We start from the raw sequence: 23,839 nt of genomic DNA, 5'->3' as shown, positions 1-23,839 counted from the left end.
AAGCATTACCTGCCTGGTTAAACCTTGCTGACCTTTCCAGCTGTAGAGTGATTCAGATTTCTGGAAGAGCGCGCCATTGATGAATATGATACAGTGATGAACATGCAAGAGACACATACAACAAGCCAACATTATAATTAATCATATTTTCCCACCTAAATATCTGATATTTCTCACATCTTCTTTCATATAAATTCCTCTCAAACTAAAATCGACTTAACTTTGTTGACACATATCTTATCATTTATGGTCATTGGCAGCAACTTGTTATAACATTGATCTATATATATATATATAACTGGACAGCTCATAGAATTCCAAACTGCCAGCAGTAGGTGAAGCCACCGGAAATGCTTTGGCGGCCATTTTACGATTCCCTACCTGCCATGTATTTACTACAAAAAAAAACAAAAAACAAATACAATACTTTTCTACTGATGGTTTTTATTTACCGATTGACTAAAAGAACTCTTGTACTAATCAAGAAAACTGTCAAGATGACCCGATGTGCAGCTTTTCACTGTAAAACAACATTCGCTAAAGGATGCGGCAGAAGTGCCCACAGGCTGTAATTTATACAGACCATGTACCTATTAAGCACAAATGAGTCATCGGAAAATTAATGCAAGACCACATTATATTCATCAGTTGTATCACCGGTGTTGATCTGTACCTAGATATCCAACTTGAACAAAAGCTAACTTGGTGCGTTATACTGTTAGTGATTGTGGTTATTTTCCTAAGCTAACGTTAGCTACAAAGCTAATATTCATTTAAGAAAATACCCCCCCCCCCCCCCCCAAAAAAAAAAAAACAAAAAACAAAAAACACAAAAGCAGAAGAAATTAGTGACCAGGCAAATACTTTTTCAAATGCAAAATAGAAGCATTTTCCACTAGTGCTCTGATATGTGGAAACCAGGTCAGCATATTAAAAATCCACTAAACAAAGACTCTTTGGCAAAGAAGTTAGCTTGAGGAAAAATATTGAAAAAGTAGCACCCTTACAAATTATTATGGAATTTTTGAACAAATCCACTGAAACATGACAAACCTTTATTGAGTGCCAACCCTTTACTGAAGAACAATGTGTCTTGGGGCTACATGACACCTGCATGAGCCTTTCATAGCAAATGTATTTATTTATTTATTTTATTTAACTTATGTAAACATTTATAACAGTTTAATTGTCAGAGACTGCATATGATCGTTTTTTATGTTAAGCTGACAAAAACCTGAGTCAAGTAACAGATTTTTGTGCTATGACTAATTTCCAGGCTGACTTAGAACAGTACTGTATGTCAGACTGACTTTATAGTGCATTGCATTTCTAATATGTCTGCTATGTCAGAGTCACAAAATGATGATGATATGACATATGAGCTTGCTAAGTGAGACTTGATTTGAACAAAAAAATCGAACAGAACTTGTGTATCCTGAATTTAGCAGTTGCTGGAAACATCAAAAACCTGCTGAATAACATTGTCACTGTGACAGTACAAATACCTATTATGTTATACTTAATGTGCTATTTTCATTGTTGTAAACAAAAATGTACTGTGTATGTATGCATTTATTTAGTTTATGTGTTGTTTTGTTGTTTCGGCATTAATTCTGTTATACTGTTTGCTGGTAAAGGCAGTGAAAAACCATTCTCTTTTGGGAAAGGCAAAGGATGCACATGGAGCCTCAATGTTGGTCTGTCTATCCTGTTAATTTGTAGTGCAGGGAATGATGTCTATGGATAGAAAACATTTTCCATGTAGATGGGTTGCCTAATATGTTTTCGTAAGAAATAACTGCCGATCATTTCCTTGCTCTTGGCGTAATGTGACTGTACGTACAGGTATGTTAAGCATGAATTAGAGAAGCCAAAATGTTATGTTAAACTAAAAAAAAAAGCCCCAAAACAAAAAAAAATCCCAGAGGGAGAGTCACTCATAGGAGTAAATATAGGATAAGAGCAAGTGAAAAGATCTGTGCCATCTGGCAAGACAATGAAAGAGCATAGCTGACTGATATCCCACGCAAGCTGCAGACAAACTCTAATATGCTTCATCTCCATCACTTCTGTCCCTCACACACATTACTGCATGGAAGAAGAAAGAGGAGCACTGTCCTGCATTCACCAAACCCTTCTGCTACTGTGCTCCAAATTACATGACAAGTTCTACACTTGTCATTTGCATGTCTTTTCCCACAAAAGAGCTGCATGGCATGGAGCCAGCCATGTGATAAAGAGAAGAGGTGAGATTAACTCTGCTCTCAGGCAGAGAGATTGAACAACATGTCACCTAGTACAAAGCCCCCTTCATTATTCCTTCTTCTATTTCAGCACCTGAATAATCCACAGCGAATAGGTGCGGTGAATACTGATGCTCTCCACAAGGTCATTCCAGCCCTGGGCAGACACATACAGTGAGAGCTGGAGGACACAAAAGAAATAGTTCTATTGAGTCTTTAAAGAGACTGCAGCAAAACAATCCTTCAGTTACAATACTGAGAAAATGCAAGGAAGACAGAATTCTTGAATGCCTACCAAACACACTTAGTTTGACAATGCAAAAATCTAATAGACAGAACCAGTTTTATAATAGATTGAACACCCAGATATTACAGCTTGTGTCTCCTCGTGCCAATAATTGCAACACACACTTGTACTTGTGCCCCACGCCTTATCAGCATACAAATACTTTATTGTCAACCTCTGCGTGGGGTAGAATAAAGGCCTGGGGTGAGAATGTAACAGCCTCCCCAGGACATTCACACAATCTTCATGGTGACGCTTATCTCATTTTAACATTCACCTCACCCCGGTCTCTAGTTTCATTACCACCAAAATCCCCTACACACTACTGCAGAAATTGGTTCAAGGCAACATGGCTGAGAAGCGCTCAGAAAATTGAAAACAAGGGCTAGACTATGATAAGAAGAATATAGATTCTCTGTAGTGTGTAAATAATTGGGCCTGTCATGCACTTGGAATAACGATTAAAAAGCGAATAAATCGGGTGTTCAAAGTTCAACGGGAAGCAGACTGAGAATCTGGTTAATTAGAGATGATGACACCTACACAGGCCCATCTAACAAGTGACATAAGCCAATAAAATCACTTATAAAAGTTTATTCCAACAGGCTTCTGCTGTTTGATTTCAAGTTTTGATGTCAAGATGACATGACATCTGAGTCAAGTGATGCAGATTTTTTATTAGCGTAAGGCTCTGCTCTACTTCCTTTTGTTCTAGACTGCTACATATCGGGGCTTTAATAGGTTGCGAAGTCAAGGTCACAATGTGACAACTTTGCTATTAGTATTCTGCAAGGAAACAAGCAAATGGAGAAACTCTACCAGTTCAGAAGTAAATTCATTCAAAGACCAAAGATTATAAATGCAGCCTTCAGTTACACTATATGGCCAAAAGTTTGTAGGTACCTGACCATCACACCCATATGTGGTTCTTCCGAAAACCATTGCCACAAATTTGAAAGCACACAACTGAATAGAATGTCAATGTATGCTGTAGCATTACAATTTCCCTTTACTGGAACTAAGAGGCCCAATCATGTTCCAGCATGACAATGCCCCTGTACACAAAGCGACACCATGAAGACATGGTTCATCAGGGTTGGAGTGGAAGAATTCAAGTGGCCTGCACAGAGCCCTGACATCAACCCCACTGAACACCTTTGAGATTAACTGGAATGCCGACTGTGCCACAGATCTCCTGGCCCAACATCAGTGCCTGACTTCACTAATGCTCTTGTTGCTTGAATGAACAAATCCCCACGGTAATGCTCCGAAATCTTGTGGAAAGCCTTACCAGAAGAGTGGAGGTTATTATAACAGCAAAGGTGGACTAAATCTGGAATGGGATGTTTTAAAAAGCACATGCAGATGTGATGGTAAGGTGTCCACAAACATTTGGCCATAAAATGTATGTCTTTTACTTTTGACTCAGAGAAAATGTACATAATTGTCATTTTGGTATTATGGCATTGTTATAGATTTAAACCTAAATAGCTTAATAAAGCAAACTCTGCTGGTTGTTGGCAGAGAGTAACATTACTGTTGAATCAGGTTTTCTTGACAGTGATGTTTACCAAGTGCCAAGTTCAAATTTAAGCCTCATTTAACAAGCTATAACACATCATCAACATTAAGTGGCTATGAAATTCCAGATGTACATGAACACCATGTTATAACGTGAGCTTTCATGAGGTTCTAATGCAAATCATAAAAAGTATAAAAGTGCAATAGCAACTTTATGTCAGTAAAATCAGTCACTATGACAGCTGACGCTTACTGGAATGAGCGTATATAAATGTATGTTTGACAGTTGTCATAAAGGGCTTATGTACTGTAGGCATCATGTAGCCCAGTATATATCACTTTTAAGGAAACTCGCTTAGCAAGTTTGAATTTGGTCAAATATAAACAGTCTGATGACACTTGCATGTTTATAGCCATATTTAACATTTCATGAAGTGAAGTTATGTTTTAAGGGAGTTACTATAACTCCAGTCTTTATCAATCTAACAACGCCTTTGCCCGAGAGTCACTTTTTCAGTACATTCAGTATTCATTTTTGCAAGCCTGACTTCTATTCTTCTTTCCAAACAAATAGATTTAGGCAAGTATTAAGATAAATGATGTTTCACTGAAACCTAGGTTATCTTTCTGCATTATATTCCAGCGTCTGACATAGAGCCAATAACTAAAAGAGGACTTTCATGCTCTAAATGTAGTCTTCACTGAAAAAGCCTGAGAACTAAGCAAAAAAAAAAAAAGCAAAGCTCTATTTAATACATTAAATACAGAAACAAATATGAAGGGGTAGACATGGAAATATAGCTTGTTTATGCAATATGCAGATAAATTAAGCCATTCATTTCTATTGAATTCTATTTCATTGACATGTAAGACAGTCCTTGGAGTATTAATTGATCCTCTTAAAAATTAATTGTAGAAATGTCCCATTGCAGCTCCATATACCTTTTCGTTTTCTTTTATTCTTCCTTTTATTGTCTTTCACTCACCATCCCTCTGTGTTGAAGAGCATAAATTCTATGGCCTAAATTCTCCATTATGTAATGATTCCTATGCTCTTTCTTCTCTTTGTTTCCTTATGAATTCATTAATGCTTTGTGAGCAATACTGCCTGGATATGCATTTTGAAGTGACCAGAGCTGAACTCCTAGCACAGTGGTTTTCAAAGTGGGGGCCCCCTCGGGGGCCGCCCGAGGGCCTCAACAATTTGGTGTAAAAAATAAATAAATACATGATTTTCTCTTTCTCACTCTCAGACAACCACACAAACACACACAATCAATTCCTAATCTAATGTAATGTAAAGATGCAAGATGTAATTATTAATAAATAAAAAAAAGGGGGATATATATTCAGAAGTCTGTGTTTTTAATCAGTTTTAAAGACATCTTGCAAAAGGGGGACCTTGGTCAAATGTTAATGTCATTTGGGGGGCCTTGCCCTGGAAAAGTTTGGGAACCACGGTCTTACCAGATGACCTGTGGAGCAAGCAAAACAAACGAAAACTAGATAGAAATTTAGAGAATAAAATTTTTGTTTTCGTATTTTTCTGACTTAATAACAGAGGTGTGGATCGAAGTCAGAAAGTGGATCCATCAGTGTTGCTGAATCATAAATGGCCAGTAGATGGCCGAGTAACTCCTTGGCACAGCAGCTATTTAGTAGTAGTGGCGCTCAAAGGGGCAGAATTTATTAATTACTTAGTTAATATTATTGGTTCCAAATCGATTGTTAATTTGTAATAATAAATCAGATAAAATACTAAGAGCCCCCCTCGGTTGCACAAGTTGGTAATACCCAACTATTGCCTCGCAACACAATGCTTGATTATTGCCATTTGCCTAGCATACGCACACGTAGCTTTGAAGATATTTTGCATTGCTAGTCAGAGAGGGACAGTAAAAAAATTTATCTAGCTAACAACACTCCACATATATTGTAGCTAGCTAGCTAATTCATTGCAATTTACCCATAACTATAAATATAACAGATTAGCCTAGTGTTATGTTAGCGAAATTTTATTTTAATAGTTATCCACAACTATTAACTATTTCAATAGTTATGAACAAGGCTGTTCACACTGGATGTCACGTTCACACTGTGCACTATGTGGTATGTTAAAATCTCACAATAAACCATCCATCCATTCATTTTCTATACCACTTTTCCTTCACGGTCGCGGGGAACCAGGAGCCTATCCCAGGGAGCATGGGGCACAAGGCGGGGTACACAAGGTGCTGAGCCATCACAGGGCACAATCACAAACACATTCGCACCCATTCATACACTACAGACACTTTGGACATGCCAATCAGCCTACCATGCATGTCTTTGGAATGGGGGAGGAAACCCGGAAGAAAGAAACCCCCACAACACGAGGAGAACATGCACGCTCTGCACATACCACAGGGCAGTGGCGGGAATTGAACCCCCAACCCTGACAATGTGAACATATTTTAATGAAACAATCATTTGATCATAAATGCTTGTGGATGATAGGTAGATTAGACAGACAGATGAATGGATGGATGGGTAGATAGATAGAAAGATAGATAAACAGAGGGAAATTATTTAATGACACTGCAGATATAACAAAGCTGATTTTATTTTTCCATTTATTTGTTTTTTTAATTTAATGAAATAAATTCATATCAGAAAGCATACCCATTCACACTCTTCATACAATTCAACCCACAATGTTCAAACCAAATCCATGCCCAGAGGAGCACTAATGGCAAAATTATTTGGTAGGAAACAGAGCACAATTTGGGAAAATCGTAAAAGTATGATTAACGAAATATTACAAAAACTAAAACAATACTAAAACTAAATGCAAACTGAAAATAATGATTTTCAAAAAATAAAAATGAAATCAAAACTATTTACGCACCATTAAAACTAACTGAAACAAAACTGAAATTGAAAACAAAAATGCAAAACAAAATAAAAATAAAAACTAGCAATATTTTTAAAACCATAATAACCCTGCTCTGGAGTTAGAGGCCAGAATGAGGGGCCAGAGGTCACACTGTGGAAACAAATCAAAGGCAGCCAAGAGGACTGCAGAGAGCTGATAGCTAACCAAATCACCTCCCTCTCCCAATGGAAAATAAAACACACACAAACACACACACACACACACACATATACATACATACACACACATGTACCGACACCTATAGCTGAAAGCCTTCTAAAGTGCAGCACTGCACTCTCCGAATCTAAAAGCCTTTCTTCAGACACACTACAAAACTTGAAATCCCTTCACAAAAAAAGGTACAACAAAAAGGGCCAGGGAGAGGAACTTGAGAAGGAGTAATGGACTCCTCTTCCTCCGCTTCCTCTGGTGAGACGTGACCCAGTCTGAGGGAAGCGCTACCCACTTGTACAGAAAGCTTTGCCAGGGCACTGGGGTACAACAGGAGGTGGCATGGCACAAAGCCAGGGCTCCCAGATGCATTCTGGGTTGCAGAGATTAGAGCCATTCAATAAAACCAATCCAGACTAGATGCTGATCTGATAAGACACATACTTTCTGCCCTTTGCCAAATAAATCTACTATCAAAGAGCAGGCAAGGGTCATTATTACCAGTTAGTACTTTACTCAATGATGAAAGAATAATTATACCATAATTTCACAAAATACCCTGTGCACAAAACTTGCAAGTTATTAAATTCTTTTCTTTTACGTCAATAAAAATCTATGTACTGTTTAACATTACACAAGAAACTAAACGAATCAGCTTTAACAGCTTTTAATAGTAATTTGTTTTCAAATATATCCCATAATGGCCATAATGGGTCCTTTCATAGTATTTACTAAACAGACTAAATATGGTGAGATTTCTAAGCAAATGAAGACTGCGGCTTCCGCAGCTCATAGCCTGCACATGCTGTGATTCATTAAATGATAAAATGAATCTCAATTGAGTAATTTCACTTTGCTGCCCTATATATAGAGAGTAAGCAATTTTCAAAATGTCTATTAAACGTACCGCTTTTATTTTTTAAAGAACCTCTCATGAGCATCCTCCTGAAAACTCACCCATATGTGTGGCAGCCCGAGAAAAACCTTCATGGTCTACTATATATAATACTGAAAACTACAGGGTTCCTGAACTGACATGTTCTTAACCACAAGTAAAGGTAAGCATTTTAAAGTCTGTTTACCCTTGTGGGAGCCTGGAACGTATCAGGGACTCAGGGCACAAGGCAGGGGACACCCTGGACGTCACACTCACCAATCCACACACTACTGACAATTTAGAGATGCCAATCAGCCTACGACGCATGCCTTGGACTGGGGGAGGAAACCGGAGTACCTGGAGGTTACTCAGTCTCCACGCACACGGGGCAGAGGCGGAATTTGAACCCCCAACCCTGCAGGTATGAGGCAAACATGCTAACCACGAAGGCACCGTGCCCCCTTGAGGTATTACATTTAGGTATAACAAGGTCTAATATTTTAGTTGGTCAAAAAATACCATATTGCATGTTACAAAACACCCTGTGGAAATAATGTGGATTTAATGGTGTTAGGTTCAGAGTGCCAGGGCAAAGAGTAGCTGACAAAATGCAGTAACTAGGTTTACAGACATTAAATGCTATAACAGGGTGAAATGATCAGGAGCCATCAGCGATCTGAGCAAAGCTGTGCTGCTGACAATAACAGAGACAAGATTGAAAAAATCTGACATGATTTGAAAAAACAAACAAACAAACAAACATGTTTACCAAATGAAACCTAAAAATATACACACAAGCAAGTAGACATTTAAGCCAGGACGGGAACAAGTAAATAAAAATTATACAGATGTGAAAATATGTCAAATCTCACTCAATTCAAAATGGAAGTAGCTACTTAAAATTATACCTGACTGAAATATAAAAAATGAACATATGTAAATGTACTTAATTGTATGTAAAGTATTTAAAAGTAAACAGTAAATCAAATCTGTGGCTCAGGCGGTAGAGCGGGTTGTCCACTAATCGTAGGGTTGGCGATTCGATTCCCGGTCCATGTGACTCCACATGCTGAAGTGTCCTTGGGCAAGACACTGAACCCCAAGTTGCTCCCGATGGCAAGTTAACGCCTTGCATGGCAGCTCTGCTACCATTGGTGTATGAGTGTGTGTGTGAATGAGACACAGTGTAAAGCGCTTTGGATAAAAGTGCTATATAAGTGCAGACCATTTACCATTTGAACTGATATTAGAAGTCTGGGCATGTTTTTTCCACAACACTGTCTTTCGAATTGAAAGCTAGGGTTGTATCAGGGTTTGCATTCATACAGTACCATGCTATACTTTGGTTCATTGAGTTAATTGGGAGTTTTTTTTCCATAATTACAATAACTTTAGTGTAGGAAGACCCATTGCAATTTGTAGGCAAACTGCCCTTGGGCACAGATGACTGCTACTGGTATCTAAACAAATTGGTGTGGATTTGATTTGAAATACAATCAATAAAGAAAATGCATATAAGTGCAAGTGAAGGAATTGATAGTTGGGGAAAAGAAAGAAGAATATTCATGATCTTTTTTAACAAGAACTTGGAAATTCGGAAGGAAACTATATAAAAGGAAAAGTGTTTTTAATAGAAACTGAATAAGAGTACAAGAATTCATTTTCAGTAATACTCAGGCAGTATAAATCTCTTAAAATATCAGTTAGGTCGAGTAAAGGAATAAAATTACTAGTACTTTCCACCTAATATCAAAGTACTTTGAAGCACTAGCAGTAATGTCACCAAACTTGAGCAGCACCAGCTTATGAACATCACTAGATAAAAACAGAAACTGAGAATACACAGAGGGATAGCCTGCTTTTATGGAGTAGGCTAAGTAAAAAAGCTCTGGCAATTACACTTCTGTAAAGCAGTGACATTAAGTAAAGCAATGCTGGCAATTTAACCTCTATTCTAATTATCTGTCATGCCAGAGTCCGAGTCAGATAGGGAGGTGTGAAACATTATCAATTAAGCTTCAAAAGAAGAAGATGGTACTTCTGACTGACAGTACTTACTACCAATTCATGGGCAAACATCTCCACATTAACCTGCTTGTTAAAGGTTTGCCTTTGAAGCTTTAAAAAGGTTCCTGAAGGGACCTGGCCACTAACATAACCTCATTTCATTACTCTGCTGCTATGCTCATATTCAAATGAGTTTAGCCTAAATCCTTCCCGGCCTGTTATAGTTCATACTGCTCTGGGTCTTGAAATCTCTGAAAGATTAAGCTCCTTTCCTAAGCTCCCACTAAATGTACCAGTCTGGAAGTTATGACATGAATTAGAAGTGCTATGCATTTACTCATTAGAGCTCTTATATATATATATAAACTGTGGTTCCTGCACAGTCTCCATTCAAGTTCTAGAAACTGTGTCAGAACAGAGGGCAGAAGTAACGGAAAAGCAGTGACAGACAATTAATAAAGCCTTGTTGTCCCTTGCTTTATCTCTGTGATTACGCGTGAGTTCTGAGTAAAGATGAAATTACAGCTACTGTGACTATCAATCTGTAGTTCTGAACAATATGGTCCTATGGAAACTGCATGTTGGGCTAAACAGATCAACATAGTACTGAAGTCCAGACAGTGTTTGCAGGAATGCATCAAATGATGTAAGATGACTAATGACATAACCCTGTTTGTGTAAGTGGAATCTATTAAAACTAATAAAACTTTCCACTGAAGGGAAAATTCTGTTAATGTTAATGTTAGTTTTTCATTCATTTCATGAATTTAATCAGTCTAAATTGAAAAACTACAAACCAATAAAATGATCACACTTTTATTGAAATGAACACACCAAAACAAAAACAATATTACATATATTATTCTTCATTCGGTTTTGTAACAATCAAATTGAACAGAATTGTTTACCCAATTATCCAAATAATGTAACAATAACTGTTATGATATGATACGCAAAACAGCAGTCAAGTAATGAACTTAGCAGCTCTAGGCTAGCATCCTGCAAATACAGAAAGTTTAAATATGCTACACAATCATTTTAATGAAAACAACAGGCGAACACAGAATGGCAGAGGGCCTCTTTTCTGTTGTCGTTGCTGTTTTGCTGTACTTTGCATATAGAACGGGATGTCGTGTTTTCAGGTGGTTTTGGCACCGTACCCCCGCTTGAAATTTCTGCTGAACAGAAATGATCCGAATTTCCTTATCGGAAACTTTGAAGTATTTCCAAACCACTGTAGCGCCATGATAACCGTCAGCTAGATCGAAAGTGAAATCTGAGTGCTGAGCACTGAGGGGTGGGGCGGGCATGGCGGCATATATTTTCGGCTCATATTTTCGTGCTTTTTTCTCTTTCGGCCAAAATACGAAAATGTTTTTGGCCAAAGATTTTCAGTGGCATCGCTAAAACAATGGCACTAAAGTTTTAGCTGAAGCTGTGTCACAGAATTTAGTGTTATCCTCTGCAAATATAAGATTGTCTGTGAATGCTATACTTAGAGAACCAATATCTGTATCTTCAAACAAGCCATTATTCATAAATACAAGATTGTAACTCTCAGGCAAAACAGCAGACTACAAGCCTGGGGCATCAACTTGCTACCTGCACCTCATAAGTACTTTATTGCAACCGTCAGCAGGAGCCTTCTCCAAATGATGTTATCTACTCTGCCAAAGCTTTTCAAGAACCTTGATCCCCCTGGACTGTGAGAGCCCTGCTTCTCCAACAGTCTCTGAGAACCCTATACCACCAACAACTTCTGAGAACTCTGCTTTGTTGCTGATAAAGATCTCGAAGAGCTACAGATCCCACCATCCTAGCAAGTGAACTTATTCTGGTCAAGGAAGGTACCCAGGAGCCCTTAAACTGCATCTTCATCCGTAATATTTAGTTACTGTCTGCTCACGTGCCTTGATCTCTGAATACAGTTGTTGATCAACGGTTGTTTCTTCATTCTCTTCTATCAGTCTCAAGGCTTGTTGTTTCCCCACTGTCACTTTTTCATGCTCCACAAGTCCAGTCACAAGGCCTGCTCTTTCCCCTATGCCTCTCCCAGACCCTGCTCTTTTCATCTCGGTTAAAATCCATGTTTCCTTTCTAATATCAATAACCACTTCTATGTCCCCTTAACTGCTGGTGTCTGTTCCTTTATGTGCCTCCATCTTAAACCCTATATATACACCTAGTCACTAGTTCATGGCAGTTCAACTGTCAGTTCACATTCAGACAATAGGCATAGCATCGCCGTGCTCTTTGGATGGAGAGCATGAGGATTAACCAGCTTGGGCTATAAGGGAGATGCTGCTGAACAGTGCATGGGTCCTGACGAAAATTTTGCAGGAGTACAAATTTAAGTTCTGCCGATAGCCCCCAAACTTTTTGAACACTGTTGTCCCACTGAGGCACAGAAGGTTTGTGGACAGTTTGCGTGAGAATAAAAAACATCAACTATCTGGAACCGATGATGGCCCATCAGGCCCTCAAATTCTTATTGATTCTAAGACCCTACCACCTGCTGGTCCATTCAATCAATGTTGCAGAAAAATGCATCAATCTTCAGGGCAGCATGAGGTCTAATGGTGCTCTCCAACGTCATCACTGGGTGATAGACAACATCACCATGACCCATAGGCGTGCTGTCCCCTACTGTGAATTGCCACTTTATGTGGAGGTGGCAGTTAGGAGAGGTAAAATAGAATGTTATATGCATATGTAACTGTGATTGCTTTTCATGTGGAAACTGCACAAATCCAGTGGGAACGCAGAGAAGGTTCCAGGGAAATTATGGCTGTATGGCAACAGTCTCTATATCAAATACTATGCCATATGCATATGGTCATTTCTGACTTGAAGGTTGAAGGACTCAGCATGTGTGCACAAGAAGGCATCCAAGTGATATTCACTACCCCAAGCAGTTGTCTGGCATTCACAGACCTGCAGATACATACATAAATAGCATTTCCACTGTCAAATTCTACTCATTTGTATTTTCCTAGTGTCTATATTCTATATTTCAATATATGTCCTTCATATGAAGAGTTAGTGTTAATATTTGGGGCAGATTTAGCAGTTGTAGCTTTCATTATCATAAATTTGTATGAAATCCAGAAAATCAGTATGAAATCAGTGTCACTCTTTATAATTCCCACAAATGTTTACAGAATCAGGTGAGAAAGATTTTCTATCCTTTAACTTAGTAAGTACAGTTTTCATATCAAACCCAAGAATATTTGTGCAAAGCAGAATCTTAGCTAAAACCCCAGCAGATGACAGGTGACTGCCAAAAGTTATAAGCCACCTGTTCACCTCTGTGTTATAAACTTTTCAGTTTGACCAATGCATCACAATCAATCACTTCTATCTGCTATGATTGAGGCTGGAGATATACATGTAACTATATTTAATTGAACTGTATTTTAGACCAATCCAGTGCAGTTGAGAATATTGATCCTCAATCAATATTTATGTGCCACTCACAGCTTCAGAAGACAACATATAGATCGTTTTTCACACTAGCAGAGTTTTTTTTTTTAGGTACTTGTGGTTTGCAGTAGACTACTGCTTAATTCTTCTTTTAAATTTATTTTTATTTTTCCTCATAGTTTAGATATAATCACAAGAAACTGAAACGTATCAATTTTACTGAGTAAGGTGAGATTTAAAAGCATCCAAAATGAATAATAAGGCAAGGGCGTATACAAGTTTTGACATTGCTTCCCAGCACTGCAACATTGGTGTTATCATTTTAGCATTAGAAACGTTCACAACGTTAATTGGCTGTGCTCACTTAAAATTAATGGGAAAACTGATCAGCCAGGGGAAGCATTATTCGATGAATCCTGATGAAATGTTATTACTTTCTACTAAAGAGGTGAGTTGGCTGAAAAATATTTGACCTTCACCTTGAGTACGGTCACTCATGAAAAGGAACATCCATTCAGACTGAGAGTCACTGGTGGTGAAAAATGTGTGGGAGGAAAAAAAAAAAGCCTTCAATATTGGATTATTAAGAAGAACAAATCACCTTCTATCTTCTGAGGCCTGAATGACTGATATAGTTTAAATCCACTTAAACTTTCTTCCCAGTCCACAGCAGATCACTAGCTCTTTCAGACGCCTCAGAACGGCGCTTACGCAGCCTTCAGAAAGGTTTCCAGATCAGAGGAATGCTTAACTGGGTCTTTAAGACACAGACGTGACCAAACAGATGAATGAGGTACTGAGCAGCAACGAGAATGCAAAGCGCTCTCACAGATTGTCTGAACGAAACATCATTTTGGTCTATCAGCAAGAGGAAGTGGCTGCTTTAATTTAGTTAAGAGTCACTTGAGAGACAGTTTAACAGGATGGCATTAAAAATGCCATAAACAAACAAAAGGCAAGGACAGATAATCCATAAGCAATTAATTAAGGGGGAACTCTGTAGCTTCCTTACATATCAGTCACTCAGAATAACTGCAGGAAAGGAGAGGGGTATTTATATAATGTCCCAGGTTACCAGGTTTGCACAATGGGAAATGGGAGAGCGAGAGAGAGAGAGAGAGAGAGAGAGAGAGACAGACAGACAGACAGACAGACAGACATAGAAGGACATAGGACATAGAAGCTGTGTTGTGTCAGTGACATGATTCAGTATTCAGCGATTCCGTATATATACCTATAAGGAGTGTCAGTAGGGTAATGACTGTTGTATGTTTTATGAAGGTAGCAAGAAAGAAATTAGACTCAGTTATGAGGGCAAAGGAGATTCCAGTGAGAGAGTCATATCTATGAAATCTAGCAATCGTAACCAGCAAACACAGACAAGTGATTTTGCTTTTTGCGTAGGCGATTTTAAAAATGGTGCTGTTACCAGGAAACAGTATTGTCTCACAAGCCAGGCTTCTGAAATGTCTAAGGGTGTTTTCACATATGCGTTGTTTAGTCTAGTGAGTGAATCCTAGTGAGTTTACTTCTGTGAGAACATAGCATTCGCACTCGGGTGCAGACTAGACCAACCGCTTCGAGAGTGCTGAACTACTGTGTCTCAATTGCACCGAGAAAGCAATTCAATCCTAAATCAACCAAACTGCAGGAAGTGGACCAAATAAGCTGTGCATTTTGGGCTGCAGGCTTAGAAAGCCCAAACTGAGCTGAAGGAAGCTATCTACATATCTGGACTGAAGAACAACAACAAAAATATCTAATAAATACTGTCTATGGTACACAAAATGCTTTAAACTAGATATTTATAACATCATTTAATGATTTACAATGATTTACAAGCTTTCTATACACATTTGTCAAAGATTTGTTTGCCTTTAGCCAATTTTTTTAGTTGATTTTCAGCCACAGGCTCTTCTACTCGCCCTTAAGCCCATTTTGGTTTTGGATTGTTATATTTCCCAAACCAAATAGCAAAGGAATCAATTTCGCACAGATTTGAAGTCTGCAAGTGGACTAATAGCTGTGAAAATGCCCAAAAGCTTCAAGTATAATTCTGTGATTCTTATAAGGTTATTCTTAATCCAATAACTATTTGTTGTTCCAAAAAGATTATTAGTGAGACTGTGTTTAAAGGTTTGTACACCGATTGGACAACAAACTGATACAAAGTGCACAGTAACGCACACACTCGGAGGTAATGAGATTTTAACTGCCAAGGTTCTGATAGGTGTGGCCATATTAGTGTACAATTTGCCCCTGATTACGTACAGGTACATGGGTGCATGAGCCTAATGTTTTATGCATAACCATGCCATGCCAATCCTGTTTATAAAAAAATTCATTTGAAGTGGGGGAGTATGGGCTATGTGTACTTCTTCAGGAATCTGCTGTTTTGCAAGGAAAAAGAATAGAGACTAAATAATAAAATAATAATAAAATAAAGAATACTGTGTCTGAGAGGCCAATCCTAATCTAGAAGTGATCTGCAAATTGTGCATCACTCAAAGATCCAGAATTAGAATAGCAAAGACATTATCAAGAGCTCAAACCTGAATCTCCACCCCGTAGCCCATGTAGACAGTCACGGTGTACGTGCAGTCAAAGCTGGAGTAGTCACAGCTGCCTTGTGATGGTGTCTCTATGTAGCCCCTTGGCGCTGTGAAATTGATGCTGCACGGAGCTATTGAAAGCAAGACAAAAAAATAGATCACATCACAAACTGACACTCTTCCACCTCACTACAGTCCCACTATCTTCCTATCTTGATTATATTTTCTGGGCTTCTCATTTCCTGCAGCTCCAACAAAGGCTGTTTTTCTCTTCTGCTGTGTGTGTGTGTGTGTGTGTGTGTGTGTGTGTGTGTGTGTGTGTGTGTGTGTGTGTGTGTGTGTGTGTGTGTGTGTGTGTGTTTGTGTATGTGTGTGTGTCAGTGTCTGGTAGAGCATTTTTCCAGTCACCTTTAGGTCTTTCCACTTCACTGCACCTTTTATCTCCTTTTGAGTCAAGACCTGGTGCATGTAAGAGAGATTCCTTGTGGAGCAACGGGTGTATGACAGAGGCTCATGGTGCCCTGACACCATCTGACTCAATACACCTGCGCATGCTACAGAAGTGTGTGCATTACCTGGCTTCACATTAAGATGCACACAGCCCAATTTTTCTATAGTCAAATCCCATGTTTAGCTTCAATGAAATGGAGAAAGTTCATGTTTATACATGGGGAGAGCCAGTACAATTTGTGGTAACATGATGTTTGTTTTCTCTAACTTTGTGCAGTTACTACTTCTACACAAACAAAACAGAGTTAGCAAATGGTCCATCTATTTGCAACATTATTTAAAAAAAAAAAAAAAATCATGGGTGTGAGCTGCAGAATAATTCTTACAATTATTATAGTATACCTATTATCTTCAGAGTTGTCTCAGACTGTTAAGAGTCACGAAAGTTGGCAGCCCTGAGACAGGAATGATGCACACACTCCTTTTTAAACTTATGCAAAACATATAGTACCCATATACCAAGCATACATGATATAGCAATAAAAATGAAATGGGGAAATAAAGGGATTTATGAGTAGTGCATCATCAAAATCTTTAAATGGATGATTTTTCTGCTTGCACTTCTCTGCATGTGCACAATGAACGTCCAATGATCTATTCTAATTACTTAATATTTTCCAAGCAACAGTCAAAGGATTATCATACAGAGTAATAATTGCACGATGGCTCATTTGATTACAATAGACCCACACAATTTTACAAATGTGCTGCTTTGCTGGTAAATTTGTAACACAGGACTCCATTTGGTTTTGATGAAAATGTACAGTGATCTCTGGCTAAACTTGCACTTGATAAAAGGACTAAACATGTGCATGATATTATGTGGGATGTACAGTACGATGTCTGTAATTCAAATCATCATTGCGTAATTTAACTCAAACCAAAAATGTAATTGTATCTTTCTATCTTTATAGCTCGTATAAGCTCTAGTGTATATTGCATAACATTCTGAGGTGTATATAACATTTTGCTGTGACATCGTTGTGCAGGTGGTGTTACCTGGAGTCTGTATTGTGGTAATAATAGTAGTGGTGAAAATAGTGGTTGTGGTAGTCTCATCATCCTGATCCCCAGACACAGACAATGTCACTGCACTTGCGTCAGTGGCAGAACCCTTGTGTCTTTCTCTAGTCTTTAATGTTTCCACTTCTTCTGTCATCACCAGTGTCGTTACAGCCTCAGTCTCTTGTTTGGTTGCTGCATGGAGACGCCCTAACTGTTCTTCAGGAACTGTGTGGCAGGGAGGTGGAGCAGAAGTTGGCATGATAATGGTGGTCAGGGATTCTGTAGACAGTTCCTCGGAGCTCTGCCTCTGGGTTTCTCCAGCAGCTCCATTCTGCTCCAGGCTCCCCGCAGTGAGCTTAGCAGCATGCACAGAGAAAGCTCCTGTAGCCACATTGGAGAATGGCACTGCATTCTCATGAGGAGCCCCTTGAGCCAACAGAGCCTTGAAGAGATGATGGTCTACATCTCCGCTCTCTTTGAACTGTTTCTGGCCCTGATAGCGTGTATCAGGTTGAGAAATAGTTTTGAACTGAAAGTGGTGGTTAAGGTCGGTGAAAGGCGGGGCTGTAGTGACCAGGGGAAGTTCTCTGCCTGTGTCTGGTGTTCTGTGGAAAACACCCTGTTTGTCATCTGAGTCTAGAGAGTCCCCTCTCTGAGTGACTGCCATCTTCCCATCCATGAAGGAACCTGACAAAAAAATCATATTAAAAATAGTTAATGAATTTGGTAGAAGTTACTGTAGATTTGTTTTTCATTTAACTCACAAACCATACCCCCTAAACCAGGGGTTTTCAAATTTTTGTAGTCAAACACTTCTTTATATTCAAATAAATTCCATGGACACCATCAATACAGATTTTTAAACGATTATAATAATTTAATGAACATTATTATGAACATTTCAGATATCAGACTCATTATTTAAATGTATACAATTTTGGCTATTTACTGGCACCATGGTGCTTTTTATTCCTGAATTTGCCACTGACAGAACACATTAGGTCCAATTTGGCATTATTTATACGTTTTTGATTTATTAAGGGTTGGATTAAACCCATTCAGTCAAACAGGCTAATAATTCTACAATCTATCCTACTATATGTACATAATAAAGTTAATAGTTTTGATAATGGCAGGTTGCAATTTCCTGCACTGTAATTTTTTTCTTCTTCTTTAAATTCAAAGACCCACTGGCTATGCGTCACAGACCCCACAATGTGAATCACTGCCCTAAACATGCCTAGGTTGGAATATCTGAATGCTAGATTTTTAAACTGAGAGGCCGTTAGAGGAGCCTGCTGATTGTGATTGGTTGGAAGTTACTGGTCCACATCATTTGTTTTTGGAGCACCACAGAGACCATATTTTATTGACAGCCACAGGAATATGAAGAGAACCTCAAAAAACACTGCAAAATGTGTTCTGACTTTAAAATTACAAGTAATTTTTAAGTCACAGTTATGTCTTTTTACCACACATTGTTGAAATAACTGTCTTCCTGTGGGGATACTGTAAGCTTCTCACTTTCTCTCAGTGGCGAAGTCACAAAGTGAAAAGGAACTCATAGCGCCCTTGACATACTTTTAAGTAAAGAAGTATAAAAATGCAAATAAAAAGAAAGCTCATTTCTTTGTAATTTCTCATTTGCACATTCTCTCTTCTCCCATAGTCAGTTGATAAAAGTCAATATTCATCACATGGCATGTTTTAGTGAGTTGATCTGAAAGTGTGGTTGGGAAATTGATTCACCCCCACTGTCACCTGGTGAGATGTAATCATGCACCCTTCAGGAGGCTGCTTTGTGCAGAGTGCTGATTCCTCACCATGAGTCATTTCCACCCTAATAGCTCATTCTCTCTCATCATCATACGAAAACCGGTCTGTTTAAAGCAAGAGTTCACTGTATCAGCAACAAGTTCGCCGCTACTCAGCAAGCATTGCAAATTGCCAAGTCTTGTGTGGGGAATCTGAGACATATGGCCAGAAAAAGATAATATCTCAAAGCAAACAGAACTGACAGACTACATTTCCTCTGTTCATGCTATAAAGAGTTGAGAAGAGTATCATTTCCACAAAAAGTAATGTGTGTTTTATGAGAGACTGACTCCAGTGCATGGATAAAATCAAATCAGCATCCAGCGTGTCAGTCGTATCCAAGCAAAATGACACATGAAGGCTGCCACAAACAGGAAGAGGCTCTTAATCCTTACCATCTATTTTTGAGTATGTGGAAGCGAAATCTAAAATTTATTCTAAAAGATCTAAAAACAAAACAAAACAAAACAAAACAAAGCAAAAAAAAAAACAACAACACACACGCAAGAAGAACAGTATAGTATCTATATTATCATTAATACAGCTGTATGTATTTTTCAACAGTTGCAGCAACATTGTCTTGGATTTGTTTGGTGAGAAAAATCCATCCATCCATTTTCTGTACTGCTTATCCTACACAGAGTTGCAGGTCAGCCTGAAGCCTATCTCAGGGAACTCGGGGCACAAGGCAGGCTACACCCTGGACAGGATGCCAACCCATCGCAGGATACAATCGCACACATATTCTCGCTGTTCCTCCGAGGGCACGGGGCCAATGCGGTGCACTCTATCCAGCAATGGAGCAGTCGGAAAGATTTCTGATCCGAGCACATCATGGAAAAATTTAGACATAAATGTTACCGGATCGCTCCCTTCTTCTCGTTCCGGAATACCGATGACCCAGAGATTGCAGCACTGCGAGCGGGACTCTAAATCCTCAACTTTCTCGGTGAGTTGTTTGTTAGCCGAAGTTAGCTTCAGCACCGTCTGTTCCAGTGCTACGATGCGGTCACTGTAATCGTTCAGGTGCTGGTCAAGCTCGTCAATACGCCGTCCTTGTGATTCAATGCCCAATTTAAAACTCTCAAACGACGCAACAACTGGGGCCAGAGCGGAGTCAATAGCTGCTTTCACCTGTACTGCGATGGTAGATGTTAGCTCCGCTATTAAAGTGTTGCGGAGATTTTCAAAATCCAGTGGTAGCTTGTCGCAATGTCTCATCGTGCTCGGTGAAGATTTATGTTTCCGTAGTCTTTCAGAAGCCATATTTCCTTTCTGGTTATAGTCGTGGACCAAGTAATTGAAAAGGAGCGTACCAAATGTCTTAGAAAAGATTCAGGTTGCCTGAAAAATACAATTAAAAGATAAAATGCTCGGGAGCTCACTCCACTCGTGCCTTCTCACTTACATGCTCAGCCGGAAGTCCACAATCGCACACATATTCACACACTACAGACAATTTGGAGATGCCAATCGGTCTACAACCCATGGCTTTGGACTGGGGGAAGAAACCAGCAGGCAAGTAGGAAACTCTGAAGCACAGAGATAACATGCAAGCTCCGTGCACACAGGGCAGAGGTGGGATTCAAACCCACAACCCTGGAGGTAGGACGTGACTAACCACTAAGTCACCGTGGCCGCCAGTGAGCAACATCTGCTCCCCAATTTCCATTTGTTAAAGCATACAGACTGAGTAAGCTGGTACCAAATTGTTTTAAGGTCTTAGTAATTTACTGTAGGGTTAGAAAAATCTTGAGTAATTGTATTATATAATAAAAGTTTTATTTTGGAATATTATTATTTTACTGAGTATTATTAAAATTGAATACATGTACTCGTGTATAATTACATTTCCAAAAAAATATTCATTAGATTTTTTATGAAGAACTCCTGTTCCACTCTTGATCTGTGTTCTTCTGCTCACAGGAAGTCCTAGGAATTAAGGCCATTTGATAACAATAAACTTGTTTTCTCATGTCAAGTTGGCTTTCACATGTAGGCCACAATCCAGAGTCGCTTCTCAAGTTACATTAAGGCCAACATCCATCCATCCATTTTCTGTACCACTTATCCTACACAGGTCATGGGGAGCCTGAAGCCTATTCAGGGGACTCAGGCAGGGGACACTCTGCCAATCAACCTACAATCCATGTCTTTGGACTGACCTCCAGGGAAAACCCGGAATACCAGGAGGAAACCCCCGAAGCACATGGAGAACATCCAAACTCCACGCACACAGGGCAGAAGCAGGAATCAAACCCCGCAACCCCAGAGGTGCGAGGCAAATGTGCATATGGATTATATGCAGTGTAAGATAGGTCATATGAATTTACAAAATGCATTTTCTGATTATTTTCCACACAAAATACTCAATACAAATCACAAAGGTTCTCTAATTTGGTTAATGATGATATATATCAATTGAAATGGCTGCCATGCAGTATTTACAATTCAGTTTAGGAGCCAGTCATTCAATAACGTAGAAAATATCTGTCAAGAATCATGACAATTGGTCCTTTGCTGTGAACTTCTCATGCTACACACTATACAATAGTTAGTACTATAACTATGTAAATGTGTGTATTTGAAGATGGATAAGCCATTGACGTTGAGTGCCTCTGGCCCTAACTCAATAAAACGTTTCAATATATTATCTTATATAAAATGATGTGTCTCCTTTTGCTACCCTAGAAAGCATGGACTCCATCTAATTTGCACATGCATGTTGAGGTAAGTTAGCCTTGTTTGCTAATGCCAGGTTCGACTAGCATTGATGCCAGTACTTAATGTAATTTGCTGGGCAGCAAGTGAAATTCTAGCTAATAGATTTTGATTATTTACATGATATTTTACTTCAGATTAATTCATTAGTAAACTATAGTATGTAGCCTTAGTAATGCAAATGACAGGGAAATTTACAGAGATTGAATCATGTTTTCAGGATTTATACATCTTCTAACAGTTTCAGATAAGAAATAAAAGTTACTTTTCATGTGAAAAACATTTAGTTTTTACATTTACTTTTTAATACCTGAGTACATTTAAAAGCAACATTTTTCATCACTTTCACAAGAGTCCATTCTGAGCCGGATACTTCCACTTTTTTTTAAGTAAGATTTAGACAGATTATTTATACTTTCACTAAAATATAAATTCTCAGTACTTTTTCTATCCCTGGTAATTTAGCTCTGGTTGTATTCAAACAGAAATTAAACCATTTCAGTAGTCACTCTTCTCCCTATGGTGCTAAACACTCAATCAACATTTATGTACTTATCTGGAGATCCCATTGCTTAATTGCTCTGTTAATGACCAGGAATACTTGCTTTTTGACACAGTAAGAGAATTAACACATGCAAAGAATCAGTTCCTTAGACTAAGAGGATAATTAGCTAATTATAGAGACCAAAATAATTAATATACAGTAGACAGAAGTGTGTGGCACTGCAAATGAAATGAGAACGTTATTATCATCTATTATTCCACAGTGCTATAGAAAAATAGTGTGGATTTTTTTTCCATTACAGATCCCTCATTCAGAGGGATTTATATGGTGGACACTCCACATAATCTAAGCCTTATAAAGGATCAAATGTGTTGTTATTTAACAAAGAAATCTTCGCCAGTGTCGGAGCTTTGTGAAGGTCAGTAACTTTTCTGTACATTCTGGTTTCTCTGTTAAATGACAAACTGGAAAAAGAGAAGCTGGTGAGGGAACAATAGTTTATAGCTGTCATAATGTAAGTAACAACAGAAAGTAACTTTAAACATTAAATGTAACTCTAAACAGTTAAAACATAATGTGTCATTCATAAATAAATTCTAAATCATTGGCAAATAGATTTGAGTAACATCGAGCTGTGCCACACCACTCCATCACTGTTTTTTTTTTTTTTTAACAGCATACCCCATCATGTTTTACTTCTTACTTATTCTTTGTTATTAGAAAATTATTTGTTTACTGCATTGAGAAGATTCAAGGTGTTGAAATTCTTCTATAGCACTGTGGAAATTTTTCTAAATCAAGGGTTACCTTCCTCTAAACTATGAGCAGAGGTAGCTCAGTGGTTAAGACGTTGGGATCGTAAGGTTGTGAGTTCAAACCCCACACGGACAAGCTGCCACTGTTGTTCCCTTGAGCAAGGCCCTTAACCCTCAACTGCTCAGATGTATGAATGAGAAATGTAAGTCGCTCTGGATAAGGGCGTCTGCCAAATAAATGTAAATGTAACGTAAATAGTATATGGTGTAAATCTTAAATCAACCCCTGTGCACTCTATACCAATCCTAAAAAGCCATATGAGCCACACATGACTCCTGGCTTCAGGCATACAGAGCTCAAAAGCCCCAAAAGCTGCAGGCAAAATAAACTATCAGCTCCAGCATGTAAATGTGAGGGACAGATCTAGACACCTGGGGTTTGATTTGCACCATTAGAACAGCTTCAGTATAAACAGATTGGCTCCACTGTGCGTTCAAAGATCTCTTAGTTGTCTACTCTCCACTGACCGCATT

At 38.6% G+C, this 23,839-nt stretch overlaps 1 protein-coding gene across 4 annotated transcripts in view; it reads right to left on the bottom strand.

The window, feature by feature from the left end:
- sez6b (seizure related 6 homolog b) overlaps positions 1-23,839 on the bottom strand; it is a 192,797-nt gene that overhangs the window by 72,704 nt on the left and 96,254 nt on the right. For all 4 annotated transcript variants that reach the window (XM_053687355.1, XM_053687356.1, XM_017490176.3 and 1 more), the window contains exons 2-3: positions 17,504-18,196; positions 15,995-16,125 (exon numbers count right to left, since the gene is read on the bottom strand). In XM_053687355.1, coding sequence (XP_053543330.1) covers positions 15,995-16,125; positions 17,504-18,196 — 824 coding nt within the window. The remainder of the gene's footprint in view (positions 1-15,994; positions 16,126-17,503; positions 18,197-23,839) is intronic.

The sequence above is a fragment of the Ictalurus punctatus genome, chromosome 17 (genome assembly GCF_001660625.3).
Source record: "Ictalurus punctatus breed USDA103 chromosome 17, Coco_2.0, whole genome shotgun sequence".
Lineage (NCBI taxonomy): Eukaryota > Metazoa > Chordata > Actinopteri > Siluriformes > Ictaluridae > Ictalurus > Ictalurus punctatus.
The sequence above is the reverse complement of the archived record's forward strand: the minus strand, read 5'-3'. Positions and strand labels throughout refer to the sequence as shown.